General features: G+C 39.8%; 1 protein-coding gene across 1 annotated transcript in view; it reads right to left on the reverse strand.

The window, feature by feature from the left end:
• Nucleotides 1–15,110, reverse strand: part of WDR72 (WD repeat domain 72) — a 189,647-nt gene that overhangs the window by 82,050 nt on the left and 92,487 nt on the right. Inside the window, exons 15-17 of the mRNA XM_044980416.1 lie at nt 9,851–10,671; nt 4,701–4,792; nt 359–441 (exon numbers count right to left, since the gene is read on the reverse strand). Of these exons, the coding sequence (XP_044836351.1) occupies nt 359–441; nt 4,701–4,792; nt 9,851–10,671 (996 nt within the window). The remainder of the gene's footprint in view (nt 1–358; nt 442–4,700; nt 4,793–9,850; nt 10,672–15,110) is intronic.

Genomic DNA, 15,110 nt, shown 5'->3' on the forward strand with positions numbered 1-15,110 from the left:
TTATTGGCTGGAACTCACAACCTTTTTGTCAAATGAGCAACATTCACCAGATCAGACATACAAGCCCTGTGCATTTGAAAATGATTCCTGTTACTCAATATCACCTAGATTAGGCACTATAATGTCTACTTTGCCATCTCCAACCACACACACTAAAAACCAAAATAATTTCATAATAAATATACACTCCAGTTTAACATGAAAATTCTCTCTCCACAGAACATCTAAATGGCAAAATGTACATGATCCCCAAAGTCTACATTTATCATATTACGTCATGATATCAATATTCACACTAAATAGCAGTGAACAGCACTTTAAAATGACATTATTACAGTCAGTGTGCACTATTTCCTACCTTTACGGATTGGTCTCTCCAGCATGAAATGAGTTTCACCAGTGAAACATTCCCAGGATCAGGGAAATGGAATCCACTTTTATCTGAAAATATACAAAATGTTCTTTATGAGCCCACAATAAAATACACATAAATAACACACATGAAATTTCAACTAGTCTTGCGGTATATATTTTTAAATTTTGTAACGTTCAGCAACATATCTGAAACAGAATCATTTGTCATAGTTTGTTTTCATTTTATGCACAGACATAGCAGTGCAAGATATATATATCATGTACTATATATAATTATATGTCCCCTAACCCTAAATCTAATGGATACATTTTATTTATAAAGGGTTAGTTCATGGTGTCTATTAGAGCTCTGTGAAACTTAGTGGCTTCTTTTTGCAAACATTTTATTCTTTTTCAGTCAGTTTGCCAGTGCCCAAATAAGTCTTTCCTCACTTCAGAACTGATATTGTGCACTAGCTTTCACCAAGATTGTTCAAATAAGTCTTTCTTGATGTTTCTAGGATAAGTAATGCTTAAGCTAAGACAAGGCAAAAAAGCTTTAGGAGAATATTCAAAATGCTTAGCTATTTTTAATAAAGTCTCATATTTCAAAAAGCTTGTTATACTTAACTCAAATTCCAGCAAAGAACTGACCCATGCTATCACATATTTAGTAAGTGAAGTGGAAATTTCCTTTCTTTGAGCATTTTCAGATGAAGGAAAAGCAGGCTTACAATATAAAAGCAAGCTTGAGATTCTAAGGGTATGTCTACACTACCCGCCGGATCAGTGGGTAGCGATTGGTTTATCGGGGATCGATATATCGCATCTCATCTAGACGCGATATATCGCTCCCCGAACGTGCGCCCGTCGACTCCGGAACTCCACCAGGGTGGGTAGCAGGGTTGACAGGGGGAGCCGCGGACGTCGATCCCGCGCCGTGAGGATGGGAGGTAAGTCAAAATAAGATACTTTGACTTCAGCTACGCTATTCCCGTAGCTGAAGTTGTGTATCTCTCATCGACCTCGCCCCCTAGTGTAGACCAGGCCTAACTATGGAGAGATTCTGGCCTCCTGCATGCAATGAATTTCATTTAAGGCAATGAAAGCTGTGACCAAAGGCTCTGCAATGGAGTATACATACAAAGTGGGGTGGTCTAATTATTGCTGATATTTTTGGAATATCTGCACTCAGATCACTCACATGCTAAACATATATGAAATAGAAAGCAACAGTTTATTTAATCCAGATAATGAGCCAGATCCTTAGCAGATGCAAACTGGCATAATTCCATTGACTTCAATTGGAACTAAGACAACTTACACTAGTTGAGGATCTGGCTCAATATTATTACAAGCTGACTATGATCTTCAGTGTTATGGAAAAAGTTTAAAAATCATGCTATGGTTCAAAGGTTTATGGTTCCATAAATACATTTTATGTTTATATCACATTGTCTTCTTTGGTATAACTGAAGATGTAATACTACTATAGAAACTAAAAGGCCCATTTTCCTCTATATTCAAGCTGATGTCAGATTGTCTGACCTCTGGTAGCAGCAGAGGTGAATTACTGATTTATTCTAATCATGGGTATTGCATTTTATGGAAACCAGTTTTAATGTTTGACCTGGAAACATGTAGACAAGTGCTTAATGTATAGTAAGTCTAAAAAATTAATACAAATAAAGTTAAAATAAAGGAAAATATGCAAAGGAGAATAGAAATAATTTTCTGATTATATTTTAAATGAGATGATGAGTCCATGAGGAGTAGAGACACAACAATAAGGCCATTCCAGCTGGCATGTTCTACTATGGAGAAAGGGAGCTATTTTAAAGTGGCTGCTGAAATGAGTTTGTTGGAGGTTATGGTAATGTTTCTTCCCACATGAGAAATGGCAGGTGGCAACACATGGGGGGGAGGGAAGGGAAGCAGGGGTGTTGCATTAATCAAGGCTAAAGGTATGGATAAAATAATGGATAAAGATTTCAGCAAAGGTGGAGGAGACGTATGGATATTAATATTTTACTAAATTTGCTCCTTACAGTGCTGAAATATTCAAGAACAATATAAGTATAAAAGAATAATTATATAATAAACCCTTCCATCCTTTGTAAGGTATGTGCTACACAGATAATCTCAGGCTGGTCTAAATTGTGCATCTGACTTCTCAGATGATTTTCAGAGCAAATGCATGGTCATGAACTGGCAGGACTTTGTTTAATCCAGTTCTTCCTCATTTGAAATTTAACAGGCCAAAGCCATTCATCAGCTGCTTATCCCAATATTTGGCTAATAAGCTTTGCTACTAAATAGATATGTTGTTTAGAGTAAGGGGATTGTATCAACCTTTAAAGTAACATGACAATCCCTGAATATTAATGCTGAGTAAATGTTCTGATTACAGCCCTGAATTGTATATGGTAGCATTAAAATATTGTCAGAGACCTAAAGTATCCTGATAAAACAATACATTATCATCCACCTTAAAAAAAAGTTGGATTGCTGCAGTGCAGTTTGTGGGGTTTACAGAATTATGCAGATGCTTTGTGGAGAACATTGCAAAGTCTGTGGTGTGAATTAGCACAATCTGAATTGGTTCACTATGCTTTTCAGTTGGTGGCTGTGTAAGTACAATTGCACTTGTACTGTGTAAGTCCTTTTATAATATATAAAAGGCAGAGATTGACAAAAGCAATCGTACAGTACTTACACAGCCATCCATCCATATACGTATAGGGAAAGAAAGAAAAGAGAGACCATGCAATGCAATTTTACAGCATGAAAGAAACAGGCACGAGAGGTTACTTAAAATCATATTTTTATTAACTGATTTGACACAAAAAAATAAAACATTAAAGCACATGTGAGAACTGCCCCGAGCCTGCCCTAACTTTCTTCAGGGGCAGAACAGATCCCTTTGCAGTCCCACTCTATAGCAGAGGGGTGGTCCCCAGAGGGAAGAAAGGCTAAAGGAGGTGTATATCCAACTTTGTCCTTCACTCTTGTCCTGTGCCAAAACACCAGACTTGTGAGTTGGCCCCAGTCAGTGCAAAGAGAGTGTAAAATGGTACCATTCGGATTTGGTTGCATTTACTCATCCACTTTGTACAGATATAAATCAGTATACAAGGTGCAAGGTAGAGAAGAATCAGGCCCTGGGATTCTGAAAGGAGGCAATGTCTCCTTGATGTCACAGGATGTGGAGTGGGTACTCACTCTTGGAAAGAATGTGAGGTCTCTATTGCTCAGATCCAGTGGTTCTAGCTTGCAGATCCAGAACAGAGGTCCTGAGAGAAGGGGTCATCAGACTGAAGAGCCCAGGGCAATCTGATTCCGACCCTAAGGCAAAAATCCTCCATCCTATATTTCCCAATCACTTCCTGTCCCTTCTCTTTCCCCTTCCAGGCATGCCTGCATGGGGTACTGAAGTCTCAAGAGTAAAATAAAACTCCATGATTCCTGAACAGAAGATAGAGAAGGAAGGAGCTATAGAAGATTGGTTGTGGACAGAGGTTTAGGAGCTCATTTGCATGTATCCCTGACTTTCACATAGAAAAGGGTCAGGATTTTGGCCTTAATGAATTTGTATTATAAAGTTACATAGGATTTACTATGTAATAGAACCACATTATGTTTGTTTGGCAAAATAGGCCGACAAATAAGTCAACCATATGCTACCTCATGTTGTTCTTGAAAATTCTTTGGTTGGTTGCATATTGTAAAAACAAACAAATATTGACTGGTTTTCAGGGCAAGATTGGTAAACTATTGCCTGAGGGATGCTAAAGTGCTGAGATCATTTTATTCTGCCCTAAGCCAAAAGTCTGAGGGCATTATCCAAACAGCAAGATGACTGCAGTATTACAAAGGCAACAGTTTGCTTGAAGGTTGAGATATTTTGTTGGGCCGGTGTGTGATGGTGCTAAGGGAGATAGAAGATGGGAAAAAAAAGTCAGTGTTTGTTTCATTACATTCGCTCTTGTTTTTCACATGGCTAGAAAATGCCTTAGGAAATGCAACTGGATATTTTGTTGTCACGCAAAATGTATTCTTGATTCCACTTTGTATCACTTTATAGTCAACATGTTGTTTACATGCTTTTGTGATCATCACATAAGAAAAGAACAGAACACTTCAAGCTTAAACTCATCTAACTACTGTATTTGAAGAATTAAAAAAAAAAACTCCAATGGATGTAAAGGGCAATAAGAAAACTGTATTACTATAACAGGATTTTGGGGTTTATACTTATATAATGTGTTTTATCTAACAACACATAAAACAAATACAAACAAAAATACTATATACGTGTTTGCATTGCTGCATTCTTCTATACTTACAATTTGGTAACTCTCCAAAAAAAGTGGAAAATGAAGGGCTGAATGTTTCTGAACTTCTCCATTTGTTACGTACAGATTCTAATTTCTGTGGACTAAAAATCAAACAAACATTAAATCACTACATAATACGTATAAAAACTTTGACAAATGTACCATTAGCACGTATTCAATTCTATACACTTATAACAGTCACTGCATTATTAATTATTATTCTTATCACTTTTAATATAGGAACCGATCTTGCCACAACCATGGAAGGCACTTACTTTTGGGAACAGTCCAATGCCCAGTAGTGTTTGTACATTTTGGCCCTTTACCTGCTATTTAAAATGCACACACATACAAACAAATCCTGAAAGGCGATAAGCCCTAACAACTCTCTTTAACTTCAACATTGTCCATGTACAGATGGAATTAGAAGAAGATTTTCAATGACAGAAGAACTTTCATCAGTTCCTAAGATATGTAGCTATTCAGGTGAGAATATTCCCTAAGAATACACAGTTTTAAAACAATGGTGAATACACTTTGAAGTTAATACAGGATCAAATTCTGCAGTCCTTACTCATGCTATATTCCTACAGTGTGTAGTGACTTCAGTGTCTGGCCCACAGAACTTACTATGAAGAACTTTCTCATATTATTACACAAACAAAATGCAATGAAAACTATGTATTCAGGATCTTTCATGAATTATTTGTACATCTTTACTTTTAGTACTGAGTAAAAGTGTTAGTGCAACAGGCAATTTGACTTTTAGAGCTAACTTTTATGATACTGTACAAAATATATTTTAATTGTACATATTAAAAGAACATATTTCTATTGTTTTTCCCATTCATTTCAACTAGCAGTAAATCATAAAATTAAAGTAGGCCTAACAATACTGAACAATTCTAGAAGCCTCCTGTATTTGATAGTAATATCTTTAAGGGATTAATATGGATACAAATTTCAAAAAGCAGAAAGAGGGGGAAAAAAAATCTTAGAAGATCTTTTACCTGCTAGTTTGTCCTACTCTTTCATGAGCATATTGATAAGAAGCAGAGTAATTCAAAAGGTCTATTGTCATAGTAAGATGGCTAAAAACCTTACCAAACAAGCATATCCCAATTGCTCTTTCCCATTTTATAAGCAGAGATATTTTACTGTAATTTCCAGTGTAGGAAAGCTGATCAAATAGCAAAAAAACAGATTCACAAATATTTCCATGAATTAAAGCACTCAGCTCAGGTAATGATGATCTCTTGGTTCATGTGATTTGTAATTTGTTACTGTTTTTGGACAGCAGACTTCTGTGAAAATGTTTGTGAATCCCAACAGATGACTACTGGTCTGAAATTCTGCACCAGAAACTTATTGTTCACTGCTCATTATTCTCAGATTCAAAAAGTTTCAGCCATCCAAGCAGGGAGAAAAAGAGATACTATGTGACTTAGGTGACCAACTAGACAACACAAATAACAAAACAGTAAGTAGTTAACAGTTCATAAACAAACTATAGCCTGAAATATATTGAGCCAAACTATTAGGTGGAAACTTACAAATAATAAATACATTGGAAGAAAATCAGGATGACTTCATATTCTATGAACCATTCTTATTATTATTATTAATTTGTGCTGAAGTAGTTCCTAGGACCCCAGCAATGGACCAGGGCCCAGTTGTGTTATGTACATTTCAAACTCAGAACAAAAGACAGTCTCTGCCCCACAGAGTTTACAATCTAAGTAATCTACCCTTGCTTTAATAGCATTGGCAGAATACCATGGAGGTAAATTGGGCTCCCACCCAAACCCTGTTCAGAGCGGCAGTTGTTGGTAGGCTTTTTTCCACCCTTATGTTGTTGAGTTTGAAGCCCTCTGGCTCAACACTGGATCCTTTCCCATCTTTTCCTCCAGTGGAGGTAATGTAAGTATCTTGTCTGCATCAGACAGACCATCTGTTCCTCCAGCCTTGCTTTTCCCTGCCTTACTGATGGGTTCTTTCAGTGGCATGGCAAATTGGAATTGAATTTTTATTTATTTTTCCAGTGAGCATCTGCTAGGCTCAGCTGGGCCAACCATGCTACTTTTCAGGATAGGTATGTGCTTGTGATTTAAAATTAGACCAATTGGGCCAGGTGCACTTGTATAGTTTCACCGCAACTTTTAATTGGGCAGGAGTCCATTACTGAATGGCTCATTACCCTTATTGTGGCCAGAGCTTATACTAATGCTGAGCACAAAACTAGCAATGAGTGAGGATGAGTTATGTGGGGAGGGCTGGGAAAGGAGATGTTGAGCACAGATTATTGCATCCCATTGTTGCATCCTTAGTCTTTGCAAGAAGGGACCAGGTGAAGGCTGAGTCCGAAAGTTCTGAGGCATAACCTGAGTCCCATTTGACTCTGGACATATTTTCAGAGAGCAAAGGAAACAAGGGTCTTCATAAGTTCCTATGAAAGGGTTGACTGCTGGGTAGAGAGACAGACATGATTTTGTTTCTGTATTACTGGTTAATGAAATAAGCTAATAAAAATTGGGCCAGAAGCTCAGCTATTGTAAATCAGTGTAACTTCATTGAAATCAATAGAACTATGTCAAGTTACTCCAGCTGAAGGCTTGCCCCATTGCACTCATTCATTTAAACCATGAATTAGTGAGTGGCATCTTTATTCCAGCCTTGCAGTGCTGTGATAATGGTTACATTTCATAAGGCGGGGGCAGACTGACCCTTTAATCGCAGTTCTTAAATTATAAAAAATATTTCAGATAGCACATATTATTGAAAAGCCTTTACTATTACTCACACAGAAAGAAAACACGGTCATAGTGAAGGAGTACTGGGTCCTTTGTTTCCTTGCCTGACTTGGAGTTTTGAGAGCACTTCTTTAAAAAATACAAATATCTAAAGAAAACTGGAGCTAATTCCTATGGCTGTACTCCATTCCTCTCCACAATGACAGCTAATTGTTGGTTTAAATGACCTCAACGCTTTTGTCTCAGTAACCTTGTCTAATAGTTCCACTCTACACAATTTTGATTCTATGTGAATATAATGGTTCCTGACTGTCACAGGGCATTACTCATAGTTTTACTGATGCAGGGAAGCAATACAAAATCCTTTACATAACCTGCTCTGCTCATATCTTGCTTATTCAGGGTAAAAAGAAACAGGTAGTGGGGCTGAGATTGTGACTGAAGTGTCTAAAGTCTGGAAATAGTTCCTGGAGTTCAATGAAGGGCCAAAGTTCAGTTTCAAACTATACTAGGACAGAGAGATGGTGGAAATGAGGGGAATCTTATTAAGATGTCATCAGCATCATAAGAGGGAAAGGCTTGAAATAATTCAGAACCTATGGGATCAACTAGCTGTTGGCAAAAATGCAAGGGTTTTTGCAGTCACTGTTAACAGTGAGTTGATTAGGATTTCTGGTGAGATACACTGGGTAGAGCTTGAGAAAGTAGACCACATATTGCACTTCACAGAGAGGCTATAAAACTAGATTCTGAAATTTGCTATGTCTGAGAGGCAAGGAGTAGGAGTGCAGCTTGACAAATGGGCAGAGCTGGCTATGGTATGGCCAAAGCAGCCAGGAAATGCACTGGTTCTGCATATGCCCTTGGCCAACCTCTATCCTAACTAAAATTCTCCTTTGCTGGAATGCCTATAAAAAACTTCACAATGCTTAGGTCACTAAGATACTGAGACCACAGCCTATCATGCTAACTAATATTGTCTCACTGCATCCTTGTACTCCCCCACATCCATATCCATTTGTTTCTTCTTGTCTTATATTTAATTTGTAAGCTCTCTGGGGCAGGGCATCCACCTGTGACTGACCTGCTGCCCGGAATCCTAAGAACATTAACAAAAAGCCATATTTTCCCCACCTTTGCTAGCCTGCCTCTTATCCTGTCTGTCCATGTGAAAAGCAGCAAAAGTGACCATCCTTCACATCTCTGCCCTGAGCGATACAACTAACCTTTTCCTTCCTGCCCAACAAAAGAAGAGACTAACTGATCTCCTCTCTTTTAAAAGAGACTTTAATAGGCTTTGGTTAATTTTTTTAAATATGAACATTCAATTTCAACTTTAAAGTATCTTATAATTTGCTTTACCTCCTTTTCTCTTGTGTATTCTAAGCAACAAATCTCCAACTTGTGGCATGCATTTCTTGTGTGTTTGCCACGGAACTAAGCAAACTGAAGTCTCTGTACCCCAAATCCCAAACCCTGGTAACATTGTCTAATGTTGGACAGTGACTGGGTCATGCTAATACCTTTGACTCTTTATACTCCATCTAAATTAATGGAAAACCACATGGCAACAGAAACACTGGAGACAATTGTCCCTAAAGTACTCAACTGAGACCGGTCTAGGTTTGCTCAATAACAACAGTCTATGGATGATATCTATTGCCTGATTAATGTGCTCCACTTGGCGTGGTTAAAGAATGTTGAACACGTTATTTTCCCCTTGACGCTGAAAAAGCATTCAGCTAAGTAAATTTGTTTTGAATAATGTAAATGGAATTTGGGACAGGTTCTCAAAACATAGGGGCAGATGATGCATTCAGCATCAGCTCCTAGCAGCTGCCTTTACTATTGGGTTTTCATCTCTTTTCATTAGGTATGAGAACTAAGCAAGGTTGTTTCTGTTTCTGATGTTTAATTTGCTTTGGCCATGGAGCCACTGCCTTATGTGGCGAAGAAGTCATGTCAGCTATGGGGAAAGGAAATTAGAACAGCTAAGTAGAAGTCTGCCCTATATGTAGCTGGCTGTGATTTTATTTTGAAGGGACCCAGTAGTTTCACTTTCAGTACTGGGGAGAAAGATTGATCTTGAGGTAAAGGCATGGGAATTGGAGCTGGGTAATCCTAGTTGTATTCCCAACTCTGACTCAGACCTTGACAAAATCTGTGTGCCTGTGGTTACTCTTCTGTTAAACAGAAAGATAATACTACTCACTCCTCTCATATTCTGAGAGAACACCTTGTTCCACCAAACTCTCTCCCTATTTCAAAGAATGTCCACGGAAATAAGCCTGAACAAGTTTGTTGTGAGCTCCATTGTATAAATGTCTATATTTAAGAATACAAAAGCCTGGATTTTTTTCATATTTTTCCCTTTATTAAGGAAAATAACTGATTAGAAAAAGTTCTTACCTGTCAATTGTGCTGGTGAATTCCAAAGGCAAAGTAACTATCCTGTTGACTAAAGATACTCTGCTTAATAAGTAGAAAACAATTTGTGATCCTTGTGTGCCACCAGCATTATGGTCTAGTCCATATTTCTTTCCAATTTGTCCTTGACCTGCAGTGATGTACTTGTTTGACAAATCTAGTACTTTTCTTGAAAACAAGTTAATTGGCATGTGTTCTTCCACCACATCACAGTGATTACAATTCCATCCTGGCAGCATTAGTGATATGCGATTTCCATTTGACACTAGTCCAAAAGAAACTGGACACTGAAGTCTGAAGATATCTAAATATCTAACACAGTGATTGTCTAATTCTTTATCCACACCCCATGGTAAGAGGCATGACAAAAGCAGTTTAGCTGTGTCTGCGGTGATGTTAGCATCGATTTTTCCTGGTGGCTGCAGTCTAATCTTTTTTGAACTCTTCATTTTTTTATGTCTTTTGATGCCACCACTTTCTTCCAAAGACCTTACTGCACTATTATCCCTATGGACCTTTTTTTCACAAGCATTTTTTACTTGCCCATCCATTGGGAAGAGAGAGCCAGCAGTTCTATTTCTTTTTAACATTAGTGTCCTTTTCTCTGCTGTGCTTTTGGCTCTTTTTAAAATGTCATAACTGTGGAATGAATTTGATGATTTCAGTCCACTGAGTTGAGATGACAGTAAAAGTTCTACAAGTTTTTCCAGATCAAATAAGAGAACATGAAAGCTTATGTTGTTCCATTTTGTCTTTACTGGCAAGATAGTAAAAGGCTGTTGGACATGGCTGGTACCAGTTTGCTGAAATAAAAAAGTTATGTATTAAATGTCAAAATCAAATCCACAGTTACATAAAACTTTACCTAGTTGTAAGCTTAGAATTGCATATGGAATAGGCCAAATTCATTCCTCATTTAGCTCCACTGATTTCAACTAAACTACACTTATTAATTATGTATTCACGGCAGCGTAACTATGTTCCAGGCACTTTCCAAATGGTAAGCACAAAAATAAATGCCTGCTCTGAGTAACTTACTAGACAGGTAAGTAGAGAGAAGCAAGGGAAAGGGGAGCAGGAACCATAGACAGTTATAGGAAATGTTGTTAGTGACACCTATATTTAAGGGTGCCTAACCCTTTCCATATAAGGTCCTGTATTCACTTGGTTGTAACTCTACCAAACTTTTACAGTTTGGGCTGAAATTTTCTCCGCTGCCTCAGGATGAATTTTATTGGATCATTTCAACAAAAACATTTCAGCTGTTTCCAAGAACACACTTGGGGAAAAGTACATTTTTTCCTGCATGCAGAAAAAGTCTTACAATCATTTTCACTGAGAAGCTCTAGCGCCTCCTGGCTTTGGAGCAGGGACTAAAAATTTGTCAGGGATGTGTGTTTTGCCATCCATGTGAAAATCCACTCAAATCTGGCCACAGTATAAGCCTCTGAAAATATCATGACACACATCTCAGTACAGGTTTGTAAGGGTATGTCTACATTGCGAAGTAAGCATGTGTTTAAGCTTGGGCTCAAGCCTAACCCCCTTTGCATCTATGCTGCAGCTGCGCTAACCCAGGGCTTGGACTCAGGGTTGCAAGACCCTGCAGAGATGTAGGGTCCGAGCATGGGTCAAGCTGGGATGCAGGGTCCAAGCCCTATTGCTTTGCAGTGTAGATGCAGCACTGCTTGATTCATATCCTGGGAGTCTGCCAGAAGTATCCCACAATTCCATGGGGCAATTTCCTTAGTCCTCTCTATCCCAACAATCTCCAAGAGACATTATTGAAAGTAGAAGCCACACACACACCCTTGACATAAGGCAGCAGCTCAGGTCAGTGTAAACCCATTCTCTTCTGATCACCAAGCTGAAAGCCCACCATCGGAGAGCCTCCTGGATTTGCAATGGAGACCAAACAGAGCAAGCCTTTTGCAAAGCATGCTGCTTTGGTCACGGGAGCCCAGCCAAATTCTGGTAATCTCTGGTGGAAGGCCAGTAAAACTGTGGACTTCAGCAAAAGCACCAGGAATGACCACGCATACTACCAGAGAGCTAAAAGGCTGGCAGCTTTTTAGATTTTCCGGATAGGTGATCACTGCAGAGAGCATATTAAGAGGCTGAAGAGTGAGTACTGAAAGGCCAGGGACAAGAACTGCACCCCGGGCAACTTGTCAATGACATGCCCATTTTATGAGTTTGACCAGGTGTTGGGCACTGTGCCCAGCACTGAGCCAACTGTGCTTCATGACGACCTGATCAGCCAGGATGGTGCCCTGCTAGCTGCTGAAGCCACTGTGGGGACTGATGGCAGCCAGAAGCAGAAGCTCCAAGTGAGGTGCATGAAGTGACTTCATTCATGAAGCCAGCCCAAGAGCAGGCTATCAATCAGGATCAAGAGCAAATTCTAGATCCCTACTTGGAAGAGCTGTTTGTTCCCTCCTGAGAAACAGCCTGGCACTGAGCCTGCAGCAAGCCGGGTGGAGACAGAAGCCGCCCCAGAGCCTGGTCAGTTTGATTCCAATTTACAGTTTATTATTATGGGAGGGATTTATGCTCTAAGAAACAATACAAAAGTTATGATAAGCCCTGGCTACCAACATGTGTCCACTAATGGTGGACTGCGTGCCGCAATAACAAGGTAAGCCCTGTGTGAGGTAATACAGCCTCTTTTTAATTCCCTCATGGATTCTGACCCAATCATGGTTGCTGATAGCTGCAAACTCTTCCTGATGCAGGAACTCCAGATAATTAGTCACACTGCTGGGAAGGGCATATTTTCCAGGCCCCCCTCTATAGAAGACTAGCCCACTCCACTCACAGATATGCTGTTCTGTCACTATATGTTTGAATACTTCTACTGCATACACGGCAGGATTCCCACCAGCAGTTTGGAATAACATATCCCTTTACCAATAGGGCACCACGAGAACAGTTATGTCCTCCAAAATGCAAAATGATGAAAAAAGCCTTTTGTAGGAAGGGCACTATCCACACTCACCCCTCCATATAAAAATGTCATAACTAATTGGCATAAGGCAAAAAAAGGTGGTAATTTTAACCTTAAAATTGTCCCTGAACTTCTAGAACTGTGATTAACAAGGCTATGTCCAGAAAGAGTATGTGGACTGAAACATCCCCTTCAAATATATGTTGGTTTTTTAGAAGTGTAAATATTCAGTGCTCCTCTCTTGAATTACATTAGACAAATAACCCTCTGTTTCTGATCCTATTCCTGGTCCCTCAACCTCTACTGCCTGCTCTTCATCAGAAATTTGATCCCTGGCTCAATGTAGCTTCATAGACTGTTACAAAAAGAAGCATTTTAGAGATAAAATTATGGTCGATGTTCCTGAGAGGGACAACCAGCAGGTCCTGTACCAGAAGCAGAGGGACGAAAAACGGGAGCAATGGTACGCTGACAGGCAGGAGAAAAAAGTGAGGCTTGTCACCCAAGTGGAGAACAGGGTTATAGTGAAGGAGAAGGTGCTTGCAAAGCAGTCCCTGGAACAGAAACGGTGGCTAAGGATGGAGGACAGGGGTCAACAGAAAGAACTGTTTTGGCAACTCATGTCCATCATGGCTGCAAAAGCACCGTCTCTTGCTGCCATCCCCAACGCCACAACCTGATGCCCCTGCAAAGTACCCTCAGGCATGCAGTAGTTTGGACAACTCCATGTTTGGGCAGCCCATGCATTCAGGTCTCTTGAGTAGCTGGGCAGAGTAACTAAACACTGTGAAGCCTTCCTTCTTCAACACCTCTCCTGTGGATACTTCCACTCCTCCCACCCCCAGCACTAAGTGAGCAGAAAACAGGGTAAGAAGAGAAAAAGAGAACATGGGGCCTGGAAGCACGTAGTGGCACAGCTGGGTTTGCACTGTTTTCATCACTTTTTTTGTTGTTTTAAATGTTCTTCTGGTACTTGCTTCAGGGGTGTTGCAATGGCAACTAGCCTGCCCAGCACTGGGTGACTGTTGTAATATTTTAATACCTGTTTACAAATAAAGCCTTTTCAGTCCTCAGGAAAGAGTATTGCTATCACTTGACACAATCATGATTTCAGAAATACTGTTAGAGGCTGGCAGCATTATTCCTTGATGGCCATCTACACTGAGCATATTCCATCCACCCACACAGCTCCTTTGTGCTATTGCCACAAAGAAATTGTACATACCGCCTTCAGTAAAAAGGAGAGACAAAAACACATGCATGCCTCAAGACAACCACTTCATGGACACATTCCACCACCCAAGAGGTGGAAGTCCAGAAAGAGTTTTGTGTCTGGAAATCCTTTACCCCAAAATACCACCCTAAAAGGCTAATGAGTAACAAAATGTTGGGAAATGCTAATGATCTTGGAGAACCTGGTTCCTTCTGAAAACTCCCCCAGGCATTGACAATGAACAAAAACAATGATGTACTCTAAATCAAGCTGGGATGGAAAGACTGGTAACAATATGACCAAGTAGAAGCTGAGGAATGACCTTTCAAAGTGGAGTGCCAGGGCAAACACTTCCACACTGCCTGATGCTGTGCTTCCTGTCAACATCCTGTACCTCCAGATAACCATTTGAGATAAGTGACAACACCCAGTCTTGGCTGCAGTTTTGGAACGACAAGCTATGATGATGAGATGATAATAGGATAACTGGTAGAAGTAATAGGTGGCAGAGGTCTGTGTGGTTTGTCTATAGGTCTAACCCCGCTGATGACTCATGTGGAGGTCCATGTTATAGAAATTCTGTTTTTTCAGTATGCTTTAAAGCAAACAAACAAACCAACCAAAACAAAAAAGTGTAGGAAATTCCATTAAAAAAACCCCAAACCCTAACCTATGTTAAAAGAACATTAAGGTTGCAAAATTGAGTAGACAACCACAGTGCATCTTGCATGTATGCACTAGGATACAGTCTTTAATTACATAACCACATTGTAACAGGGTCCACAACCTGCCTCTCTTCCTGGGGCCCACTTGCTGCCCCAATAAGGCTCAAAGAGGCTTCAGGGTTGTGTAACACCCGTGTCTTTATTTACCTACAGTTACCCCACCACCAGTGTCTATCTATTTACAAGCATTACAGGATTATTCATCCTCTTTTACAGGAAGAGTCTGCCTTCAGCTGGGAGGCCTCCAGTTATCTCCCTGAAAGACTTCTCCCTGGCTGCCCCCAGCCTTCTGGCTCCCTCCTAGCCTTTATAGCCCTTGGCTTGTCAGGCCAGCAAGTGTTGCCAATCCTCAGGCCA

Source organism: Mauremys mutica, chromosome 11 (assembly GCF_020497125.1).
Source record: "Mauremys mutica isolate MM-2020 ecotype Southern chromosome 11, ASM2049712v1, whole genome shotgun sequence".
Lineage (NCBI taxonomy): Eukaryota > Metazoa > Chordata > Testudines > Geoemydidae > Mauremys > Mauremys mutica.